Consider the following 25,980-nt stretch of genomic DNA (forward strand, 5'->3'; position numbering starts at 1 on the left):
ATTCAGAAAGCTAAGATCACGGCATCCAGTCCCATCACTTCATGGCAAATGGATGGGGAAACAGTGGAAACAGTGTCAGACTTTATTTCGGGGGGCTCCAGAATTACTGCAGATGGTGACTGCAGCCATGAAATTAAAAGACACTTACTCCTTGGAAGGAAAGTTATGACCAACCTAGACAGCATATTCAAAAGCAGAGACATTACTTTGCCAACAAAGGTCCATCTAGTCAAGGCTATGGTTTTTCCAATGGTCATGTATGGATGTGAGAGTTGGACTGTGAAGAAAGCTGAGTGCTGAAAAATTGATGCTTTTGAACTGTGGTGTTGGAGAAGACTCTTGAGAGTCCCTTGGACTGCAAGGAGATCTAACCAGTCCATCCTAAAGGAGATCAGTCCTGGGTGTTCATTGGAAGGAACGATGCTAAAGCTGAAACTCCAGTACTTTGGCCACCTCATGGGAAGTGTTGAATTATTGGAAAAGATTCTGATGCTGGGAGGGATTGGAGGCAGGAGGAGAAGGGGACTGCAGAGGATAAGATGGCTGGATGGCATCACTGACTCTATGGACGTGAGTCTGAGTGAACTCCGGGAGATGGTGGTGGACAGGGAGGCCTGGCGTGCTGTGATTCATGGGGTTGCAAACAGTCAGACACGACTGAGCAACTGAACTGAACATATACACTGGACATATATATATATGTATATACATATATTTACTGTGTATACACTATGCTTGTACATATGTACATGTTCATCAAGGTCATCAAAATAAGTTTGAGAAACTGTCATAGATAAAATGATCCTAAGAAGACATAACAACTAAATATTGATATAACATGGTAGCTGGGATGGGATCCAAGAATAGAAAAGGACATTAGGAAAAAAACTGAAGAAATATGAGTAAAGAATGGGTTTTATTTTAATAATAATGTATTAATATTGGCTCAATAATAACAAATATACCATATTAATGTTAGATATCAACAACAAGGAGAACTTTGTGGGGACATATGTACACTGCACTTTTCTGTAAACCTAAAACTGTCTAAAATTATGCTTATTTTAAATAAATTTTTAACTAAAATGTTTACATTTCAAAAAAAAAAAAGATGTGGTCTTGCCAAGAGCTATTGATATAAATTTTTAAAATACCAATTGAAAGCAAGGTTGATAAAAGTATAAATTTTCATAAGTTAACAAATAAATTTCCATAAAAGCCCCAAAGTTTTATGATAAACTAAGATATGATATACAGTGTTGCTATTTACTGTGACAGCAATATATATTTTTATAACATTAGTTTTTAATGTTACTCATGAACCATCAATAAATAATAAGACCTTTTTAGAGGAAAAAGCTTAAAGGGCCTCAAATTTTCACATTTCACTAGGCCCTACAAATTATATAGCTGATTTACATAATTTCTATATCATAAGACTATTAGGATGTTAAATGAGATTATCTGTGTTAAGCACTTAGGTACCACCTGCTGCATAAGAAGTGCTCGATAAACAATTAAGTATTGTTATTGAGGAGTTATTGTCAGTGCCCAGATATTAATACACGAGAACCGTCATTCTTCAGAGAATGTTTGCAACACCTCAGTTGGATTTTTAACTAATCAAAGCAAAATCACTTTTAGATTCAACAAATTAATGTTACACAGATGGTGAGAGATACTGGTAAATATATTTCCATGTAAAATTAAATATTGGAGAAGAAAAAATGTGATGAAAGAAAGTTCAGGAACAGTTTCTGGTTTAAACAAAATTTGCTGATTTCCTGTTGCTGTAATGAGAGTTTAAATACTTTGTTTTCTTTAACTGTCAACACTGCTGTGAAGGGTAAGCACAAAGCAGGAAACCAAACTGAGATCTGGGAAGCTGAGTAAGATGCTCAATTCACAATATGAGTAATAGAATTGGGACTGGAATCAGGTTTTTCTTATTTCCATGTAGTTTTCTTTTCATTACCTCACAATGCCTCACATATCCCATGGTGCAGTTGCTATTTTCTCCTTTTTCTTTCCTTGAGATATAGTTGATTTATAATGTTCTTTAAGTTTCAGGTTTACAACATAATGATTCACAACTTTTAAAGGTTATGCTTGATTTATAGGTATTTAAAATGTTAACTATATTCCCTGAATTTTACAATATGTCTTTGTAGTTCATTTATTTTTTACATAGTGATATGTACCTCTCAAACTCCATCTTGTCCCTCCCCTCTCCCTTTTTCTCACTGGTAACCACTAGTTTGTTCTCTACGTCTGTGAGTCTGTTTCTTTCTTGATATATTCGCTAGTTTGTTTTATTTTTTAGGTTTCACATATAAGTGATATGCTATAGTATTTGTCTTTCTCTGACTTACTTCATTAAGCATAACACCCTTCAGGTCCATCCATGTTGTTACAAATGGCAAAATTTCATCCATTTTTATGGCTGAGTAGTATTCCTTTGTATGTGAGTGAGAACACACACACATATATACCACATCTACTTTGTCCATTCAGCTGTGACAGACACTTAAGTTGCTTCCATATCTTGGCTATCATAAACAACGCACTGAGATGCATACATCCTTCTGAATTAATGTTGTTGTTGTTTTTTCCCGTGGGTATATACCTAAGAGTGGAATTGCTGGGTCATATGGTAGTTCTATTTTTAGTTTTCTGAGGAAGTTCCATACTGTTTACCACAGTAGCTACATCAATTTGCATTCCCAACAGTGTATAAGGGTTCCCCTTTCTTCACATCCTTACCAACATTCATTATTTGTATTCTCTTTTTGATGATAGCTGTTCTGACAGGTGTGAGGTGATATCTCCTTGTGGGTTTGATTTGTATTTCTCTGTTGATTAGTGATGCTGAGCATCTTTTCACATGCCTGTTGGCCATCTGTATGTCTTTGGAGTACTACTGGCTCTGGTTAACATTTTCTAATTTTAGTGAATGGAATGATTGCATATCTTAAATGGGCTTAGTTTGAACAGGTAAGAATTAAGAGTGTTTTATTCCCCTACTTCTTTTACAAGCTTAATTTCCATAAATAGTTTTAACTCATAATTTCCATAAATAGCTTTTTCCTTACAGTGGCTACAATACTCTGTCATGAATTCACTCCTTTCCATCTCTGTTGGGTTATGACTAGACTCAATTTTTATACAATATTTGGTCAGGCAGTCCCGTGGAAGTAACTGCTCCCAGCCCCTCATGGGGTTCTCAAGCAAGACTGACATGTTGTCTCATTCTTTATACCTTGTGCTTTTCACCCAGGCCCTTCTTTTACTTATGAGACACACAGGAGGTGCAGTGGCTTGCCCAGCTTGGTCTGTGAGACTGAATATGGACAGGTAGGCAGTATCACTGACCTGCTTCTACTTACTAGCTCCCCTTATGTATTGTGGTGGGTGCTATGAACGCCATCACTCCGGTCTTGCTATTTAGATTCCCCATGGCTCCTGGAAGGACCAAATGGTACAACCGGAAAGTGTGCCACTATTGATTCACTATATGGTGAACTTTGTTCAAAGGCAGATAGGAGAAGGTAGATCAACTCTTCTTCCTTTTGCTCCCTGGTCAGACTATGCAGCAACACAGTAGCGCATGTATACATTCTTAAGATACTATATTTACTTGATATAAAGTTCTAGCCAGACTGGTAATCTACATTTGCTTTCCATGCTTTCCTGTTCATTGGCACCTTTCCTTCACTGTTTCTTTCCTAGAATTTCATGCCCAAAAGTAAAAGTAAGGGGATTTTTTTGCTTCAGGATGTTTTCAAGAAAATCGAGACTAAGATCATTGGTGATTCTAAGATCCCCTATAACTAGGTTTTCTACCTAGAGGTCAAGTCTTATTCCCCTTATTAAAAAAAAAAAAAAAATCAGCAATAGCTTTACATTGTAGATGCAGAATCTTTGTGTTCTTGCCTAAAACTAATTGATTGAGAGATAAAAGATAAATGGAAGAATCGTATCTATTGGGCTCCAAGTATGTAGAGGAGGCTGTCCTAATAGGAAAACCATGATAAATTCATAGGTTAACAGATGATTTGGTGGGGGAAAGAGTTATTCATACAGCTATTCAAGTCATTAGCACTGTAACAATTCTTATTCTTGATTTGCAAGAGGTAGAGTTTAGGCTTTCGGGGGGATGGGCATATCAGAAATAACTCTGAGGGCATAATAGGTGAGTATATAGATAAACAGGTTATTCCATGTGTAATTGTTTATTTGCTTACTGTTTTGATTTATAGGGCTTCTCCAGTGGATCATCAGTTAAGAATTCACCTGCAATGCAGGAGATGCAGGAGATACAGATTTGATCCCTGGGTTGGGAAGAGCCTTTGGTGGAGGAAATGGCAACCAACTCCAGTATTCTTGCCTGGAGAATCCCATGGACAGGAGTCTGATGGGCTACAGTGCATGGGGTCGCAAAGAGTTAGACATGGCTGAGTGACTGAGTACAGCACAACACATTGTGATTTATATTAATGCATTCTATTCATTCGTGGCCAAACAACCAGAGTAAATTTGCTACTTAGTGTGTTTAAATAAAAACAACCAGACTGTAGAGAAGAACACAGGGTAACCACTATTTTCACACTCCTCTCACAGGAAGATAATGAAGTGAAGACAACAACCCTGTCAAATTCCTGGGAGAGGAAGCTCAATAACATAAAATGATAGTTACCAATTTTTGCCCTATAATTAGTGGTAATCTAATAGATATGTCAGAATAAAGGTCAGGGAACAAATAAACATGTCTAGGTAACAATCTAGGTTGGTCATAACTTTTCTTCCAAAGAGTAAATTAAAAGACGCTTACTCCTTGGAAGAAAAGTTATGACCAATCTAGATAGCATATTGAAAAGCAGAGACATTACTTTGCCGACTAAGGTCCGTCTAGTCAAGGCTATGGTTTTTCCAGTAGTCACGTATGGATGTGAGAGTTGGACTGTGAAGAAGGCTGAGCGTCGAAGAATTGATGCTTTTGGTTTTTTTTTGTTGTTTTTTTTTTTTAATTTTTATTTTTACTTTATTTTACTTTACAATACTGTATTGGTTTTGCCATCCATTGACATGAATCCATTTTGAACTGTGGTGTTGGAGAAGACTCTTGAGAGTCCCTTGGACTGCAAGGAGATCCAACCAGTCCATTCTGAAGGAGATCAGCCCTGGGATTTCTCTGGAAGGAATGATGCTAAAGCTGAAACTCCAGTACTTTGGCCACCTCATGCGAAGAGTTTACTCATTGGAAAAGACTCTGATGCTGGGAGGGATTGGGGGCAGGAGGAGAAGGGGACGACAGAGGATGAGATGGCTGGATGGCATCACGGACTCGATGGATGTGAGTCTGAGTGAACTCCGGGAGTTGGTGATGGACAGGGAGGCCTGGCGTGCATGGGGTTGCAAAGAGACAGACGCGACTGAGCGATTGAACTGAACTGAACTGAAGTAACAATAATGTGACATTAATATTAAAAATTCAGATGTCTCCTGACATAATATTATTTACTGAGTACTTTGCATCGCACCAAATTTCTTGTTAAAAGTTTAGTTCTCCCTTTGATGACTTGCTTGGTTAATGTATAATCACAGATCTTGTTTCTAACATGCCTTTAAGCAATATCGTGACGTGATCATTTTCCTATTGTAACTGGGGTTGCAGGAGTTCAAAATGTTTTGGGAATGAATGACTAAGCATCCAAGTGACAACATATATTACCTAATTTTAAATAATATGGTAGAGGCTTAATCTGTCTGAGTTTAGAGGAAGCTCTGATTAATGTCTCTATCATTTGAGCACTGAAATGAATGGTTATGTCATTTACTTATATCTCAAAAGCAATGTTCCTGCACATAATTAAGCTGCAGCCTTTTTAAAGACTCATTTCCCTCTTATGTGTGTCATGATTGGGCTAGTTCTTCTGTGGCATCTCTTATTATTAATAAGAAATTCTCATTTTTATGCAAAGAGATGACTGTAAAGAGGAAGTGAAGAGTTTTCTGCTGCTATTTTAATTTACTTACTGTGAGGACAAAGATGACAGCCTATAACCTCATCAATTCACTTACCTTGTAGCATGCATTTGAATCTAGTACTTTACAGACTTGTTCATTTATTCAGCAAACATTTACTGGAGGCCTATCATGTAGAGGCACCATAATAGGTGTTGGTATTTTGGTAGTGAATGCAATAAAATCCTTGCTTCAGGGTAGCTTACAGCCAAAAAGAGGAGACAGGGAGTAAGCAAATAGACATAATATACTTCCAGGTTGGTTTTTGTTTGCTAAAGAAACAAATTAAAGCAGAATGAGACAAATTAAAGCAGAGAATGGTGAGGTCCTGGGCACTATTTCATGGTGGAATGAGGAAAAAAATCTTTGAGGATAGGAGATTTAAGTTGAGACCTGAAGAATGGCATTCTTTGAGAAATGTTAAAACAGTTTTAATTCAGCAGCTCCTTTAAATAAATTTACATTTTATAAATTTCAATAGCGTCTATACATATTTGGAAGTGGGAAGTAATATATATTCACAAGGTATTGTTTGGAGCACTAATAGATTTAGGATTCTTTATGATAACTACACACCCCAGTCCTTCCTTCAGGGCTCCAAAGCTGAGAAGCACTTCTCTAGATTACCTCCATATGCCAGGTCTGATCCTTGTACTCCATAAGGTACATTTCTTTTCTAGTGTGCTCAAATGTGCTATCTTCATTATTTTGTTCAAGTTCATTATTCTCCTCACTCAAAATGCCAGCCTTTCCCTACAGTTTCTTCCTGTCTAAATCCTCCCTTTCCATCAAGGCCTAAACTACCCTAAAGCTTCTCTAGCAATAGGTCTTATCGCTAGAAAAAAAATATGTACTTTCCCTAACTTGGTCTGGCCTCCCTTTGTCCACTAGTATTTTACATATTTAGTTTATGCTCTCCAGGTTTGTAGGCAACAAACATAATTTGTATTTCTTGACCAGATTCAATAACTATGTTTATGGTTCTGAATATATGTAAATTCAGAAAATACTTGACAGTCCTCCTGCAGTGGGGCCAGCAGACCCCTCCTGCACACAGGAGTGGGGTTGGACCCTACCAGCAGCTGCTCCCTGTCTGGCCAGGCCAACCAGCACAGCTGGGCATTGTCTGGTGCCAGGTAGAAATGGCTGAAGGAGTGTTTCACTTTCTGCATTCTCTTGGGCAGGTGCAACAGAGGAGAGCAAAGCCCCTGCCCCCAAAATTTGCAGTAATCATTACTGTCGCTATAGTCACAAGTCCCTCAAGGAGGAGGTCTAGAGCTGCCTCTTCGAAGGTTGCTGTCCACTGAACATGAAGCGCAAGAGTAAACCCATACCGCTGTGCACTGACTTCTCCCTCAGGGGCCTCTGGGGTGCCTAGAAATAAGAAATGGAGTTTAGAGGTTATAAAACAGGCAGTTATTATGTTAAATGCCATCTTGCATCTGAGTTCGCTGCATATTTATACTTTCTCCTCACTAGATAATGTGGTTTCTTTTAAAGTAGAATCCATTACTTAATAGATGCACTTTTATTTATCCTGAAACTTAATACTGTTCTCTGCAGGAGTAGATTTTAAAAATAGAACTTAGTCTGTGCTTCTTCCCAGAACCATTTTTAACCTTCCCTAGATGTGAAACCACCCACATTAAAAGCTATTTGCCCTCTGAGCTGTTACCGATCTCCATACAGTTGATGCTTGGCATAGGTTAATAAGAATATGCACAAATCATCTCAGTTGATATTCCTTGTATTCCTTATTTATATTCCTGAAATAAGGATTGAAAGGGAATTTTTTCCTTTGTCTATTCTCTTATCTCCTAGTGGGACTATACTTTGCCCATGCGTAAGAATTGCCAAGTGATAATTATGCAAGTTTGACTTTCATGAAAAATTGTGAAGCATGATGCTTGGATTGCATTGCCCTCTGCTGGGAGAAACGATAGAACATAGGTGTTCTCTCCTGCTTGCAAAAACCAAAAAGCTCAAGTAAAAATTAAATGTTTAGTATCTCATAAGCAAATATATGTGTCACACACACACACACACACACACACACACACACATATATATATATATATATATATATATATATATGGAGAAGGAAATGGCAACCCACTCCAGTACTCTTGCCTAGAAAATCCCATGGGCAGAGGAACCTGGTAGGCTGCAGTCCATGGGGTTGTGAAGAGTCAGACACGACTGAGCGACTTCACTTTGACTTTTCACTTTCATGCATTCGAGAAGGAAATGGCAACCCACTCCAGTGTTCTTGCCTGAAGAATCCCAGGGACAGAGGAGCCTGATGGGCTGCCATCTATGGGGTCACACAGAGTTGGATACAACTGAAGCAACTTAGCAGCATATATATATATATATATACACACACACACACATCTTTCCACGTTCAAGGTCAGGAGGGGTGGCGATGAGGAGATACCCTTCCTCCAAGGTAAAGAGCAGAAGCTGCGCTTTGCTGGAGCAGCCGTGAATAGATACCCCATGTCAAAGGTAAGAGAAACCCAAGTAAGATGGTAAGTGTTGCAAGAGGGCATCAGAGGGCAGACACACTGAAACCATAATCACAGAAAACTAGTCAGTCTAATCATACTAGGACCACAGCCTTGTCTAACTCAATGAAACTAAGCCATGCCTGTGGGGCAACCCAAAACGGGCGGGTCATGGTGGAGAGGCTTGACAGAATGTGGTCCACTGGAGAAACGAATGGCAAACCACTTCAGTATTCTTGCCGTGAGAACCCCATGAACAGTATGAAAAAGCAAAATGATAGGATACTGAAACAGGAACGCCCCAGGTCAGTAGGTGCCCAATATACTACTGGAGATCAGTGGAGAAGTAACTGTAGAAAGAATGAAGGGATGGAGCCAAAGCAAAAACAATACTCAGTTGTGCATATGACTGGTGATAGAAGCAAGGTCCGATGTTATAAAGAGCAATATTGCATAGGAACCTGGAATGTCAGGTCCATTGCCGGGGTCCAGCCCCGGTGGATCCATGGTGATTCGAAGGTGGGGACGGAGTCGGCATCCTGGAAAAAACTTATTTAATTACAGATCTAGAGGGATATTAGAAACAGATAGTGTAGTAGGAGAATTAGTGGAGAAAAGAGGCTGAATAACTGGTTTACATGGAATCCCAATCACCACCTACGTAGGCCACAGGCGTCTTTCCATTCTCCCAAAGGAGAGGAGGCACTGAGGCCTCCCCAGTCCGATCTCAGAAGCCCAGGCAGAATTAGCAGGCTTGGTGAGTACCCACATTTCAGATGGGAATTCAGCCAGGAAAACAAGGAGCAAGAAAGAAACGACACGGGGGAATCAGCCTTTCCAGAAACTGATCTGATTTCTTTATTTTTCAGGTTTGTTTATATACCTTTTTGTTATACATAGGGATGAATACAGAGTCACGCGGGGGTCAGCAGACCTGACCCTTGTCACAATCAGGTGCTTCATATAAAATTATACAAAGGTCTTATGAGTTTCATCATCTTCTAGCCATGAGGTCTGCTGACATTTTATGGCCCTTTCTGATACCGGTCAGTTAACCAGAAAACTTATTTTTCCAGGGGTGATTTTTTCTTAAATCAGGCACCACCCTCCAAATAAAGTTGCATTCCTATAGGGTGAGGGTGTTGTGAGTTACAATCAAGAAAGGAATTTACTTAACCTAAGGTTTAACATGATTAATCTTAAAGGTTAATACTTATTTCTCCTATATGCTAGTTATATTCATTATAAGGGCAGGAATATGAAGTTTTAGCAGCAAATATTGGCTCAACATGTAAACCCTTTACCAATGTTCCCCTTAAGATCTATTTTGTCTTAAGATAGTGATAAAGTTACATAGCATAGTGATTTATAGTGATTTATAACAAAGTACAGTGATCTATAACAAAAGAGAAGATTCATTAACTCAAAAGTCTAGTATTGCTAACATCAAAAAACTACTATATTTCCTTTTCTATATTCCAAATACATTGATTAATATATTCCCAGGTGCCTAAGGATATGGAGGCCTGATGGCAATCTGACTCATCAATGAAAAAAGGTCTATGCTAATACTCCAAACTCTCTGTGCTGTTTATGGCTGAGAGGCTGTCACACAAGCTAGTCTGTCAGCAGAGAGGTTTGACTTGAGACATCCTTGTCACACCCAGGGCAGGGAATTAGCAGTAATTATTGGCAGGACAAATGAAAAAACCCTTCACCAATATAATTCCTAATCATCCTACTAATACTATACTAATGATCTTCTAACTTCTCAAAAGAGTCTGTATTTAGAAAGTTTTAAAACATCCCGTGCCTCTCACAGTTGGGAGGCTGTAAACAATCACATGCGGCCAGACGAGCCTGATCAGGCAGGCTAGAGAAGCTTCAGAGTTCATAAGTTGAAACACTCTTATCACGCACAGGAATTTTTATTAACTGGAGCTGCAAGTTAACTCCTTCTCTGAGAAAAATGGTTATGGGGGAGAGCTCCCCGTAAAGTACTCTGGTTTTGGGGGTAGATGCTCGGGAACAGGGGGTTTCCTGAGGCTTGATCACGCCTTTGCGTATCCCAAGCTTCCTTCCTCATGACCTTTGCCATGGGCGGAGTTCCTCACGCTGGCTCCCAACAGTCCTTGAATCAAGGCAAATTGGAAGTGGTCAAACAAGAGATGGCAAGAGTGAGCGTTGGCATTCTAGGAATCAGTGAACTAAAATGGACTGGAATGGGTGAATTTAACTCAGATGATCATTATATCTACTACTGCGGGCAGGAATCCCTTAGAAGTGGACTAGCCATCATGGTCAACAAAACGGTCTGAAACGCAGTACGTGGATGCAATCTCAAAAACGACAGAATTATCTCTGTTCGTTTCCAAGGCAAACCATTCAATATCAGAGTAATCCAAGTCCATGCCCCTACCAGTAACACTGAAGAAGCTGAAGTTGAACAGTTCTATGAAGATCTACAGGACCTTTTAGAACTAACACCCCAAAAAGATGTCCTTTTCATTATAGGGGACTGGAATGCAAAAGTAGGAAGTCAAGAAACACCTGGAGTAACAGGCAAATTTGTCCTTGGAATACGGAATGAAGCAGGGCAAAGGCTAATAAGAGTTTTGCCAAGAAAATGCACTGGCCATAGCAAACACCCTCTTCCAACAAAAAAAGAGAAGACTCTACACATGGACATCAACAGATGGTCAACACTAAAATCAGAGTGATTATATTCTTTGCAGCCAAAGATGGAGAAGCTCTATACAGTCAGCAAAAACAAGACCAGGAGCTGACTGTGGCTCAGATCATTTGGCATCATCCTTATTGCCAAATTCAGACTTAAATAAAAGAAAGTAGGGAAAACCACTAGACCATTCAGGTATGACCTAAATCAAATCCCTTATGATTATACAGTGGAAGTGAGAAATAGATTTAAGCGACTAGATCTGATAGATAGAGTGCCTGATGAAGTTCCTGACATTGTACAGGAGACAGGAATCAAGATCATCCCCATGGAAAAGAAATGCAAAAAAGCAAAATGGCTATCTGGGAAGGCCTTACAAATAGCTGTGAAAAGAAGAGAAGTGAAAAGCAAAGGAGAAAAGGAAAGATATAAGCATCTGAATGCAGAGTTCCAAAGAATAGCAAGAAGAGATAAGAAAGCCTTCCTCAGTGACCAATGCAAAGAAATAGAGAAAAACAAAGGAATGGGAAAGACTAGAGATCTCTTCAAGAAAATTAGAGATACCAAGGGAACATTTATGCAAAGATGGGCTCAAAAAATGACAGAAATGATATGGACCTAACAGAAGTAGAAGATATTAAGAAGAAGTGGCAAGAAAACACAGAAAAACTGTACAAAAAAGATTTTCAACACCCAGATCATCACGATGGTGTGATCACTCACCTAGAGCCAGACATCCTGGAATGTGAAGTCAAGTGGGCCTTAGAAAGCATCACTACGAACAAAGCTAGGGGAGGTGATGGAATTCCAGTTGAGCTGTTTCAAATCCTGAAAGATGATGCTGTGAAAGTGCTGCACTCAATATTCCAGCAAGTTTGGAAAACTCAGCAGTGGCCACAGGACTGGAAAATGTCAGTTTTCATTCCAATCCCAAAGAAAGGCAATGCCAAAGAATGCTCCAACTAGCGCACAATTGCACTCATCTCACACGCTAGTAAAGTAATTCTCAAAATTCTCCAAGCCAGGATTCAGCAATATGTGAACCATGAACCTCCAGATGTTTAAGCTGGATTTAGAAAAGGCAGAGAAACCAGAGATCAAATTGCCAACATCCGCTGGATCATGGAAAAAGCAAAAAAGTTCCAGAAAAACATCAATTTCTGCTTTATTGACTATGCCAAGACCTTTGACTGTGTGGATCACAATAAACTGTGGAGAAATTCTGAAAGAGATGGAAATACCAGACCACTTGACCTGCCTCTTGAGAAACCTATATGCAGTTCAGGAAGCAACAGTTAAAACTGGACATGGAACAACAGACTAGTTCCAAATAGGAAAAGGAGTACATCAAAGCTGTATATTGTCACCCTGTTTATTTAACTTATATGCAGAGTACATCATGAGAAACGCTGGGCTGGATGAAGCACAAGCTGGAATCAAGATTGCTGGGAGAAATATCAATAACCTCAGATACACAGATGACACCACCCTTATGGCAGGAAGTGAAGAAGAACTAAAAAGCCCTTTGATGAAATTGAAAGAGGAGAGTGAAAAAGTTGGCTTAAAGCTCAACATTCAGAAAAGTAAGATCATGGTATATGGTCCCATCACTTACTTCATGGCAGATAGATGGGGAAACAGTGGAAACAGTGTCAGACTTTATTTTGGGGGCTCCAAAATCATTGCAGTTGGTGACTGCAGCCTTGAAATTAAAAGACACTTAGTCCTTGGAAGGAAAGTTATGACCAACCTATCAAAAGCATATTCAAAAGCAGAGACATTACCTTGCCGACTAAATTCCGTCTAGTCAAGGCTATAGTTTTTCCAATGGTCATGTATGGATGTGAGAGTTGGACTGTGAAGAAGGCTGAGCGCCGAAGAATTGATACGTTTGAACTGTGGTGTTGGAGAAGACCCTTGAGAGTCCCTTGGACTGCAGGGAGATCCAACCAGTCCATTCTGAGGGAGATCAGCCCTGGGATTTCTTTGGAAGGAATGATGCTAAAGCTGAAACTCCAGTACTTGGACACCTCATGCGAACAGTTGACTCATTGGAAAAGACTCTGATGCTCGGAGGGATTGGAGGCAGGAGGAGAAGGGGACGGCAGAGGATGAGATGGCTGGATGGCATCACTGACTTGATGGATATGAGTGAGTGAACTCCAGGAGTTGGTGATGGACAGGGAGGCCTGGTGTGCTGTGGTTCATGGGGTCGCAAAGAGTCAGACACAACTGAGTGAATGAACTGAACTGACCTGAACTGAATATACATCTTATACAGAAAAATAATTCAGAGTAATACCTTATTAAATACAAGCTATTTTAGTAATTTAAAATATAATTCACTTTATAGAAATTGAATTAATGTAAGTTTCAGTAATATATTTGTGGAGAGCAAGAATATATGTTGTAATAAATATGTGTACCATATATAAACATGTCACATTTGAGCTTAAAGAAATATAATTACAACTTTTCAGTTCTTTGTGGCTATGCAGCTACATGATTTTCCAGGACTACTTGATGCAAAATCTTCAGTCTTGTCAGACTTTATATCAAGCCACACATCCCAGTTTAAGGAGGGGGAAAGCATATTTACCACATTAATGAATGTCACATGTTAATATTAGATTTATTATTTGTAGGTAATGTATCATTTAGAATGGTATTTTAAAATGAAGCTTGTTTTTCCTTTGGTTACAAAGTAACCATGCTCACTATGGAAAATATAAATATCACCAGAATTAGTTGTTAAAATCATCCTATATTTCCTTTTAGACTTTTTATGCCAGTTTTACACAGGAGAGACAAACCACATGGTATTTTATTGTAACTTTTTTTTCCCCTAAGCATTATTATATATAAAAAAAGAACAAAAAAATGCTCAGTTGTGTCCAGCTCTTAGTGACTCCATGGACTATAGCCTGACAGTCTCCTCTGTCCATGGAATTCTTTAGGTGAGAATACTGTCATGGGTTGCAATTTCCTCTTCCAGGGGATCTTCCAGACCCAGGAATTGAGCCTGGGTTTCCTACATTGGAGACAGATTCTGAGTCCCCAGGAAAGCCCCCATTATGATAGAAATTTGTGTAATTCTAGACTTCTCCCTACCTGTTTTGTTGTGGAATCTGTAGTCACAAAAAACACCTTGGAGGGCACTCAAGACAGTGGAGTGTGGTTTATTACACCAGCGGGTCCAAGGGAAATCAGTTCCCAACAAGGATCCTGATGTTTCTGAGAGGCCTGGTTTTATACCCCCACTACCTGGCTGGTTACATGTTAGCAATCTTTTTGTTGCATATGATTGAGTTTTAACAACAAGTAGGTGCTAGGAGAACAAACAATTGAGGTTAAAGGAGGGGAACGACAATGATTATATATCATGGGAGGGTGTCTCCATGGTTAATCTAACAGGGGGCCCTGACCACAACTACAGTCTCTGTTTGCCATCCGTAGTGAGGGAAGTCTCCAGGAGACCTGGTTTTCACTAGCAATGCTTTCCTCACTCTTGGGCAGGGTTCAGGCCCACTTCACATCCTGTCTTTAAAATGGATGATAGGCCTCAAGATGGAGTCTCTCCTGATTTCCTCACAATGGCCCCAACAGTTTCTCTTTCCCTCTTCTACCCACTTAAAGGAAAAAAATTAGCTCTCCAATACTAGACTGAGATTTTGCTCTTTATACCATAAAGAATCACTGCTTATTATCTGATCTTTCCTCCTTGACTTCTATTCCTTTTTGATCTGAAAGTGCAGTATGAATCTCCCTTAAATCTTTACTCTTAGAAATTATCTCTGTGCCAGGGGTCTATTTTAAAGAACTAGTTTCAGTCAGAGAAGTGTAAGGCTCTCCAAATATCCAAGCACTCTCTCACATTTCTCAGCCCCCTTAAAGTTAGAAGGGGTCATTTGAGGAGTTACAGCTAATGGTCTAGGAGTATCAGTGGATGCATGTTTGGTTCTGTTAGTGGAGCTATCAGCAGCTTTCTCCTCCTCTGTCATGGACTGTGGAACCCACATGTCCATGTGACAATGCCACAAGACAAAAAAAGCCTTAGTTGCTGCTCCAGCTGCCTTGGAGAGCTGTCCTACTGTTGTAGGAAGGAGGACCACTTCCAGGGCCCAAAACTGGGCTCTTGTCTAACACTCGGAAATGAATTGTCTGAGGAGACACACGTGCTGACAAAGCAAGAGATTTTATTGGCAAAGGGCACCCAGGTGGAGAGCAGTAGGATAACAGAACCCAGGAGAACTGCTCTGCCGCGTGGTTCACATTCTCGGTTTTATGGTGATGGGATTAGTTTCCGGGTGGTCTTTGGCCAATCATTCTAATTCAGAATCTTTCCTGGTGGCACACGCATCACTCAGCCAAGATGGGTGCTAGCGAGAGGGATTTTGGGAAGTGGACGGACATACGCTGTCTCCTTTAGACCTTTCCTGAACTCTTCCAGTTGGTGGTGGGTTATTAGTTCCGTATATCTTATCAGGATCTCCTGTCATAAAACAACTCCTGCAAATAGTTACTGTGGTGCCTGGCCAGGTTGGGAGGTTTCAATCAGTGTGCTTCCCCTAAAACTACTGGCAGTGAGACAGACTAGGACCTGCGACCCTTTGCAGCGGTGCTGCAGTGCTTGCATCTGGACAAGCCTCTCCTTGAGCAACAAAGTACAAAGAAAGTATATGGGACTAAAAATAACTGCATGAATATGCAGCTGGGACAAATTTTGGACCAAAGGATACAAAAAGACACACACGCACAAACCCAAAAACCAACAGCCACTTCTGAAGTGCTGTGCTGTGCTTAGTTGTGTCCGACTCTTTTGTGACCCCCACGGACTGTAGGCTTTGTGAGATGAAAATATCTCCTGACATATTAACAAACAAGAAATGACTCAACCACCAGCAATTTCTGGCCTCCAAATATGAATGAAGGCTCCCCAAACTGAGATTCACTCCCCACAGTGATGGCTGAGGAGCTGGGGGAATTCAAGAAGCAAGGTGAACAAGGAAGCAGCCTGGCCCAGATAGCTGAGGTGCATATGAAAGGAATGAATTCAGTGAGCTCAGAGGCTTGCATCTTCCCATACAAAGAAAGCTAAATTCCTTGACTTGATACGTGATCTTTGATGTTCAGACTGTCTGCTCCCTTTTGTTGCAAGCTTGTATATAGCCTGATTTTCCCTCCTGTTTCCTTAGAGCTATTTTCTCAGAGCTGCTGAGATGCTCTCTCCCAGGCTCAGAGTCCTAAACATTCCCACCAAATAAAATAACTCTACTTTCAGGTTGTGACTGTACTTTTTAGTTGACACCTTTAGTGTCCTTTAATGGCTCCTCTGTCCATTTGAAAATCCTGGAGCAAAAACAGAGTACTGCAAACACGGTCTGAACTCAATGGGACCAGAGAGATGGGCAGAGCACAAAAGCCACCCCTCAGGCCTGACCTGCAGGACACAGCCCTAACCTCACCTTACCCCTCACCCCTTCTCAAGGAGCAACTGTTACTTGTTCTCGCTCCCCTCTGCTGCAGCAGAGACCCCAATAAAGCAATTTCTGAATTGTCTGAATCTCTTGTCTAGCCTCTAGTTAATGTCTATTGATTGGGGAAGGCCAAGAACCCTGGCCAGTATCAATAATAGTCTTTGAGGGAGAAATAAATTTGGATGTGTTAAACTATGAAGATTTAGGTGTGTGTTAGCACAGTGTACTCTAGCCTACCCTGACTAATGCATGATGCTATGTTCAGTCACGGTGTTTGACAATGTGTTTTCTCTATTTTGGATGCCATTACCAAGTACCTCCGCCCCTTTGCCAGGAAGTCTTTTCCTGGATTCTTCTTGTGTATGTTATAGGGCTTTATTTCACAGGCACTTCCTCTGATAAATTTTTGATTGAGCTTGTTAGGTAGGTAGAATAGGGAAAAGGAGTCCAAAATGGCGGTGGCTAAAAGACAAGGAAGGGAAAAGCCAGCAAAAATAGAACAAAAGAAGGTCGGAGGACCGGAGTGAGGACCTCAAGTTAAACAAACAACACTCCTGGCTGGCCCAATTTACACAGGACAGGCCCAGGGAGAGATAAACATACAAATAGAGGAGCCAAAGCTAGCTCTCTCTCTCTCTCTCTTCCGCACGCTGGGGTGCTCTTCTCTTCGTGTCTTTGGATCGACATGCCCTCATGCCTCAAAGATGGATGTTCCCTGCTATCTTCTAAATAAAATAGAGCTGTAATACTGAGCTGTAACACTGATTTGTCTAAGAGCTATAACATGGTCCATTCAAGACCTGAGAACTATAACACAGTCTATCCAAGACCTGAGAGCTGTGACATGCCGAGGGGGCTTTAATGTCCGTCACTCCAAATCTTTGTTGTGACGAGACAAAGAACCGAGGAACATACACTCGCATGACAACATTATCACTCTGGTTTCTTGCCTCTTCCACATGCTTCTGTCATTTATGAGTATATAGATTAGTGATTTTTTGGTTATATATAGTTGATAGGATTATTTTGGATATTAGTTATGAACATTGCCCTTGAGAACAAACAGTGGTTTTAAAAGGGTGGCCATTGATTCTGGACAATCCTTAAGATCCTTTCAAGAGGTCTGTGAAATCACACCAATGTGCAAAAGCAGTGGTGGCTAAAACTGCTAGTACCTTAGGAAATCAAGGTAGTGGAATCAAACCATACTAGGAGTCATAATGTATGCGCTCAGTTGCTCAGTCATGTCAAGACTCTGAGACCCCATGGACTTTAAACCACCAGGTTTCTGTGCATGAAATTCTCCAGATGAGAATACTGGAGTAGGTTGCCATTTCCTACTCCAGGGGATCTTACTGAGCCAGAGACTGAACCCAAGTCTCTTGTGTCTCCTACATTGGCAGGTGGATTCTTTACCACTGGGCCACCTGGATTGCTAAGATTATTTTGGATATTGGTTATATAACCTACCCTTGAGAACAATTAGTAGTTTTGAAAGTGTGGCTGTTGACTCTTGAGGATCTCTAAGATCCTTTTGTAAGATGAGCATGGAGAAAAGGAGTGTGAGCCAGGCATTCAGGCAGAGAAAGATTTATTATAGGAAAGGAAGAAAGAAAGAAAGAAAGTGACTGGCTTTAGAGAGAAACTAGTGCTCTCTTTTTACATTCAATCCTTCTTATACCCTATTGGTGGGAAATTGTGCTCTGGAGGGAGGGAGCCTCAGTTTATCTTTAGCCAGTAGCTGGGGTCTTATGGTCATGTAGTTGAAGGGGTCTCAAGGTCGCGTGGTCATGTAGTCTTAAGAAACTGGCACCAGGAGGGGAAAACAGGATATCACCTTAAGGAAGATACAGGATGCCTACCAAGGCAATGTGGCCACTGTGATTTCACCCCTTGTTTGTCAGGTCACCACAATGAGCCATATTTTAACTATACACTGTGAGCTCCTTCTTTAGAGCATTGGACTTTATTTCCATCACCAGTCACATCCACAACTGGGTGTTGTTTTTGCTTTAGATCTGTCTCTTCATTCTTTCTGGAGTTATTTCTCCGCTGATCTCCAGTAGCATATTGGGCACCTACTGACCTGGGGAGTTCACCTTTCATTGTCCTATCTTTTTGCCTTTTCATACTGTTCATGGGGTTCTCAAGGCAAGAATACTGAAGTGGTTTCCTGTTCCCTTCTCCAGTGGACCACATTTTATCAGAACTCTCCACCATGACTCATTTATTTTGGGTGGCCTTATGTGGCATGGCTCATAGTTTCACTGAGTTAGACAAGGCTGTGGTCCATGTGATCAGATTGGTTAGTTTTCTGTGATTGTGGTTTTCATTCTGTCAGCCCTCTGATGGAGGAGGATAAGGGACTTATGGAAACTTCCTGACAGGAAAGACTGACTAAGCAGGAAACTGGGTCTTGTTCTGATGGGTGGGGCCATGTTCAGTAAATCTTTAATCCAATTTTCTGTTGATGGGTGAGGCTGTGTTCCCTCCCTGTTGTTTAACCTGGGGCCAAAATATGGTGGAGGTAATGAAGATAATGGTGACCTCCTTCAAAATGTCCCATGCACACACTGCTGCACTCAGTGCCCCCAACCCTGCCTCAGGCCACCATTGACCCACGCCTCCACCAGAGACTCCTGGACACTCACTGGCAAGTCTGGGTCAGTCTCTGGTGGAGGTCACTGCTCCTTTCTCCTGGGTCCTGGTGCGCATAAGGTTTTCTTTGTGCCCTCAAGAGTCCTGTGTAAGTTCTGGTAGCTCTATGGTGGGGTTAATGGTGACCTCCTCCAAGAGGTCTTATGTCATACCCAGGTCTACTGCACCCAGAGGCCCTACCCCTGCAGCAGTCCGCTGTTGACCCATCCATCTGCAGGAGACACTCAAACACAGTTCTGGCTCAGTCTCTGTGAATCTCTGAGTCCTGGTATGCACAAGGTTTGTTTGAGCCCTCCGAGCGTCTCTGGGGTTTGATTCTAAATGTGATTTTTCCCCTCCTACCATGATGCTGGGGCTTCTCCTTTGCCCTTGGACATGGAGTATCTTTTTTTGGTTGGATTCTTCTGTCGATGGTTATTCAGCAATGAGTTATAATTTTGGAGTTCTCGCAGGAGAAGATAGAGACAGAGCCAAAGCAAAAACAACACCCAGTTGTGGATGTGACTGGTGATGGAAATGTAGTCCAGTACTGTAAAGAGCAGTATGGTATAGGAACCTGAAATGTTAGATCCACGAATCAAGGCAAATTGGAAGTGGTCAAATAGGAGATGGCAAGAGTGAACACTGACATTTTAGGAATCAGTGAACTAAAATGGACTGGAATAGGTGAGTTTAACTCAGATAACTATTATATTTACTACGGCAATGCTAAAGAATGTTCAAACTACCGCACAATTGCACTCATCTCACACGCTAGTAAACTAAAGCTCAAAATTCTCTAAGCCAGGCTTCAGCAATATATGAACTGTGAACTTCCTGATGTTCAAGCTGGTTTTAGAAAAGGCAGAGGAACCAGAGATCAAATTGCCAACATCCGCTATATCATTGAAAAAGCAAGCGAGTTCCAGAAAAACATCTATTTCTGCTTTATTGACTATGCCAAGACCTTTGACTGTGTGGATCACAATAAACTGGAAAATTCTGAAAGAGATGGGAATACCAGACCACCTGACCTGCTTCTTGAGAAATCTCTATGCAGGTCAGGAAGCAACAGTTAGAACTGGACATGGAACAACAGACTGGTTCCAAATAGGAAAAGGAGTACGTCAAGGCTGTATATTGTCAGCCTGCTTATTTAACTTTTATGCAGAGTACATCATGAGAAATGCTGGGCTGGATGTAGCACAAGCTGGAATAAAGATTGCTGGGAGAAATATCAATAACCTCAGATATGCAGATGACACCACCCTTATGGCAGAAAGTGAAGAGGAACTAAAAAGCTTCTTGATGAAAGTGGAAGAGGAGTGTGAAAAAGTTGGCTTAAAGCTCAACATTCAGAAAACGAAGATCATGGCATCCGGTCCCATCACTTCATGGGAAACAGATGGGGAAACAGTGGAAACAGTGTCAGACTTTATTTTTTGGGGCTCCAAAATCACTGCAGATGGTGACTGCAGCCATGAAATTAAAAGACACTTACTCCTTGGAAGAAAAGTTATGACCAACCTAGATAGCATATTCAAAAGCAGAGATGTTACTTTGCTGACTAAGATCCAACTAGTCAAGACTATGGTTTGTCCTGTGGTCCTGTATGGATGTGAGAGTTGGACTGTGAAGAAGGCTGAGCACCAAAGAATTGATACTTTTGAACTGTGGTGTTGGAGAAGACTCTTGAGAGTCCCTTGGACTGCAAGGAGATGCGGCCAGTCCATTCTGAAGGAGATCAGCCCTGGGATTTCTTTGGAAGGAATGATGCTAAAGCTGAAACTCCAGTACTTTGGCCACCTCATGCGAAGAGTTGATTCATTGGAAAAGACTCTGATGCTGGGAGGGATTGGGGGCAGGAGGAGAAGGGGCTGACAGGATGAGATGGCTGGATGGCATCACTGACTTGATGGACATGAGTCTGAGTGAACTCTGGGAGTTGGTGATGGACAGGGAGGCCTGGCATGCTGCAGTTCATGGGGTCGCAAAGAGTTGGACACGACTGAGTGACTGAACTGAACTGAACTGTGGGCAAGAATCCCTTAGAAGAAATGGAGTAGCCATCATAGTCAACCAAGAGTCCAAAAATGAAGTACTTGAATGAAATCACAAAAAATGACAGCATGATCTCTGTTCGTTTCCAGGGCAAACCATTCAATATCGCAGTAATCCAAGTCGATCCCCCAATCAGTAATGCCAAAGAAGCTAAAGTTGAATGGTTCTATGATGACCTACAAGACCTTCTAGAACTAACACCCAAAAAAGATGTCCTTTTCATTATAGGGGACTGGAATGCAAAAGTAGGAAGTCAAGAGATACCTAGAATAGCAGGTAAGTTTGGCCTTGGAGTACAAAATGAAGCAGGTCAAAGTTTAACAATGTTTTGCCAAGAGAACACAATTGGTCATAGCAAACACCCTCTTTCAACAACACAAGAGAACACTCTACATATGGACGTCATCAGATGGTCAATACAGAAATCAGATTGATTATATTCTTTGCATCCAAATATGGAGAAGCTCTATACAGTCAGAAAAAATAAGACCGGGAGCTGACTGTGGCCCAGATTGTGAAATCCTTATTGCCAAATTCAGACTTAAATTGAAGAAAGTAGGGAAAACCACTAGACCATTCAGGTATGACTTAAATCAAAACCCTTATGATCACACAGTGGAAATGAGAAATAGATTTAAGGGACTAGATCTGATAGAGTGCTTGATGAACTATGGACAGAGGTTCATGACATTGTACAAGAGACAGGGATCAAGACCATCCCCATGGAAAAGAAATGCAAAAAAGCAAAATGGCTGTCTGAGGAGGCCTTACAAATAACTGTGAAAAGAAGAGAAGTGAAAAGCAAAGGAGAAAAGGAAAGATATAAGCATCTGAATGCAGAGTTCCAAAGAATAGCAATAAGAGATAAGAAAGCCTTCCTCAGCGATCAATGCAGAAACAGAGGAAAACAAAGGAGTGGGAAAGACTGAGATCTCTTCAAGAAAATTAGGCATATCAAGGGAATATTTCATGCAAAGATGGGCTCGATAAAGGACAGAAATGGTATGGACCTTACAGAAGCAGAAGATATTGAGAAGAAGTGCAAGAATACACAGAAGAACTGTACAAAAAAGATCTTCACTACCAAGATAATCATGATGGTGTGATCACTCACCTAGGGCCAGACATTCTGGAATATGAGGTCAAGTGGGCCTTAGAAAACATCACTATGAACAAAGCTAGTGGAGGTGATGGAATTCCAGTGGAGCTATTTCAAATACTGAAAGATGATGCTGTGAAAGTGCTGAACTCAATATGCCAGCAAATTTGGAAAACTCAGCAGTGGCCACAGGACTGGAAATGGTCAGTTTTCATTCCAATCCCATAGAAAGGCAATGTCAAAGAATGCTCAAACTACTGCACAATTGCACTCATCTCACACGCTAGTAAAGCAATGCTCAAAATTCTCCAAGCCAGGCTTCAATAGTATGTGAACCAGGAACTTAGCTGGATTTAGAAAAGGGAGTGGAACCAAAGATCAAATTGCCAGCATCTGCTGGATCATCAAAAAAGCAAGAGAGTACTAGAAAAACATCTACTTCTGCTTTACTAACTACGCCAAAGCCTTTGATTGTGTGGATCACAATAAACTGTGGAAAATTCTTCAAGAAATGGGAATACTATACCACCTGACCTGCTGCTTGAGAACTGTATATGCAGGTCAAGAAGCAATAGTTAGAACTGGACTTGGAACAACAGACTGGTTCCAAATCGGGAAAGGAGTACGTCAAGGCTGTATATTGTCACCCTGCTTATTTAACTTATTTGCAGAGTACATCATGAGAAATTCTGGGCTGTATGTAGCACAAGCTGGAATTAAGGTTGCCAGGAGAAATCTCAATAACCTCAGATATGCAGATGACACCACCCTTATGGCAGAAAGCAAAGAAGAACTAAAAATCCTCTTGATGAAAGTGAAAGAGGAGAGTGAAAAGGTTGGCTTAAAGCTCAATATGCAGAAAACTAAGATCATGGCATCCAGTCCCATCACTTCATAGGAAATAGATGGGGAAACAATGGAAACAGCGTCAGGCTTTATTTTGGGAGGCTCCAAAATCACTGCAGATGGTGACTGCAGCCATGAAATTAAAAGACGCTTACTCCTTGGATGGAAAGTTACGACCAACCTAGACAGCATATTTGGAGAATGCAACGGCAACCCTCTCCAGTACTCTTGACTGGAAAGTCCCATGGGCGGAGAAGCCTCATAGGCTGCAGTCCATGGGGTCGCTAAGAGTCAGACAAGACTGAATGACTTCACTTTCACTTTTCATTTTCATGCATTGGAGAAGGAAATGGCAACCCAATCCAGTGTTCTTGCCTGGAGAATCCCAGGGACGGGGGAGCCTGGTGGGCTGCCGTCTATGGGGTCACACAGAGTCGGACACAACTGAAGCAACTTAGCAGCAGCAGCAGCAAACAGCCTATTAAAAAGCAGAGACATTACTTTGCCAACAAAGGTCTGTCTAGTCAAAGCTAAGATTTTTCCAGTAGTCATGTATTGATGTGAGAGTTGAAATATAAAGAAAGCTGAGCACTGAAGAATTGATGTTTTTGAACTGTGGTGTTGGTGAAGACTCTTAAGAGTCCCTTGGACTGCAAGGAGATCCAACCAGTCCATTCTAAAGGAGATCAGTCCTGGGTGTTCTTTGGAAGGACTGATGCTAAAGCTGAAACTCCAATACTTTGGCCACCTGATGGAAAGAATTGACTCATTTGAGAAAACCCTGATGCTTGGAAAGATTGAAGGCTGGAGAAGGGGAGTCAGAGGATTGAGATGGTTGGATGGCATCACCTATTCGATGCACATGAGTTTAAGTAAGTTCCGGGAGTGAGTAATGGACAGGAAATCCTGGCATGCTGCAATCCATGGGGTTGCAAAGAATGGGACATGACTGAGCAACTGAACTGAACTGAACATGAGCCCCTTGTGAACCCTAAAACCTTTCAAGAGGTCTGTAAAACCACACCAGTTGTACCAAAGCATTGGTGGCTAAAAAGGCTAAAAGGCAACCCACTCCAGTACTCTTGCCTGGAAAATCCCATGGACGGAGGAGCCTGGTGAGCTGCAGTCCATGGGGTCACAAAGAGTTGGACACGACTGAATGACTTCACTTTCACTTTCACCTTAGCTAATGGAGGTAGTGGAATCAAACTATACTAAGAATCATCATATCCTTGTATTTTTCAAAGTCAAATATTTATAGAGGAAGATATTATTTCATCGAGAATGCCTTGAATGAAACATTAAAAATTACAAATTGTATGAAATTTTGACACTGAGTACCTGTCTTTGTAATGCTCTGAATGACAAAATGGGAAGTACACATGGGCACTTCTGCTGTATGTTGAGTGATTGTACAACTTACAAGCTGAACTCACCAGTTTTATCATGGAACAACACTTTATTTGAAAAGAGTGAGTGAAAACTGTGGCTATTTAGAATCAGTATTTGGTAGACAATATCTTGAAAATGAAGGAAATAAGTCCATCATAAAGAAAACAACTGAAGATACATGTTACTAATGATAAAATTTGAGATTTATTGTGAAAAATTAGAATTTTGGTAAATGCATACATGTCCTTGTGAACTTGGGTGTCCTAGGTAGCGCTAGTGGTAAAGAACCTGTCTGCCAACACAGCAGATATAAGAGGCGTAGGTTCAATCCCTGGGCTGGGAAGATCCCCTGGAGGAGAAAATGGCAACCCACTCCAGTATTCTTGGACAGAAAATTCCATGGACAGAAAAGCCTGACATGCTACAGTTCGTGGGATCACAAAGAGTCAGATATGACTGAACTTACTTACCATGTAGGCATGTGAACTTGACAGCCCCCTGATAATGAAAGATTTTTATGATGATATTAGTTCTGATATTGAGAGTATGATTATTTTGGTATTTTATAATAGAAGATGTCAATACTTGGAACATAAGAATAACTCAAAATGACCAATAAATACTCCAACAGAATCACATATGGATAAAACATTCACCCAAACTGCCAGGTCTTCTAATGGATTTTAATATAAAAAAATTCACACAAAAATTCGCACAAAAATTTCATTGAATTCGACATTGGAAGAAACTACACTTAATAGTATTTTCAAAGGAGACTATCTAGAAATAATATTGCCTTACTCTTCCCTTTTTCAACTGCATACCTCTGTCAGTGGCAGATTTTCTTCATATACTTTAACCAAAACAGCAAATTTAATACAAAGTAGAGATGAGAATGCAGCTGTCTTCTATTAAGCTATATATGAAAGGCATTTGCAAAACTATAAAGTAACGCCATTTTTCTCATATTTTTGTCTTAGAAAATACCTAGGGATCAAACCTGGGTCTCCTGCATTGCAGGTAGATTCTTTACTGCCTGAGCCACCAGGAAAACCCCTTAGAAAATATAGCTATTTTCAAATAAAAGTTCTGTTATCATCTAATGAGTTTATTATTATTTTAAGTGGATTAAATATTTTCCTATTTTAACTTTGAATATGATAAATATCCATAGGTATAATCTATATAAGCAAAAGCTCTTTGGGATTCTCAATAATTTTGAAGAACAGAAGTATCCTAAGAGCTCAAAGTTTGAAAACC

General features: G+C 40.7%; 1 protein-coding gene across 1 annotated transcript in view; it reads right to left on the reverse strand.

Annotated features, from left to right (window-relative positions):
- LOC138081835 (transmembrane protease serine 11F-like) overlaps positions 1-25,980 on the reverse strand; it is a 139,737-nt gene that overhangs the window by 111,560 nt on the left and 2,197 nt on the right. Inside the window, exons 2-5 of the mRNA XM_068974955.1 lie at positions 25,191-25,218; positions 16,996-17,147; positions 14,320-14,536; positions 7,262-7,398 (exon numbers count right to left, since the gene is read on the reverse strand). Coding sequence (XP_068831056.1) covers positions 7,262-7,398; positions 14,320-14,536; positions 16,996-17,147; positions 25,191-25,218 — 534 coding nt within the window. The remainder of the gene's footprint in view (positions 1-7,261; positions 7,399-14,319; positions 14,537-16,995; positions 17,148-25,190; positions 25,219-25,980) is intronic.

This window comes from Capricornis sumatraensis, chromosome 7 (genome assembly GCF_032405125.1).
Source record: "Capricornis sumatraensis isolate serow.1 chromosome 7, serow.2, whole genome shotgun sequence".
Lineage (NCBI taxonomy): Eukaryota > Metazoa > Chordata > Mammalia > Artiodactyla > Bovidae > Capricornis > Capricornis sumatraensis.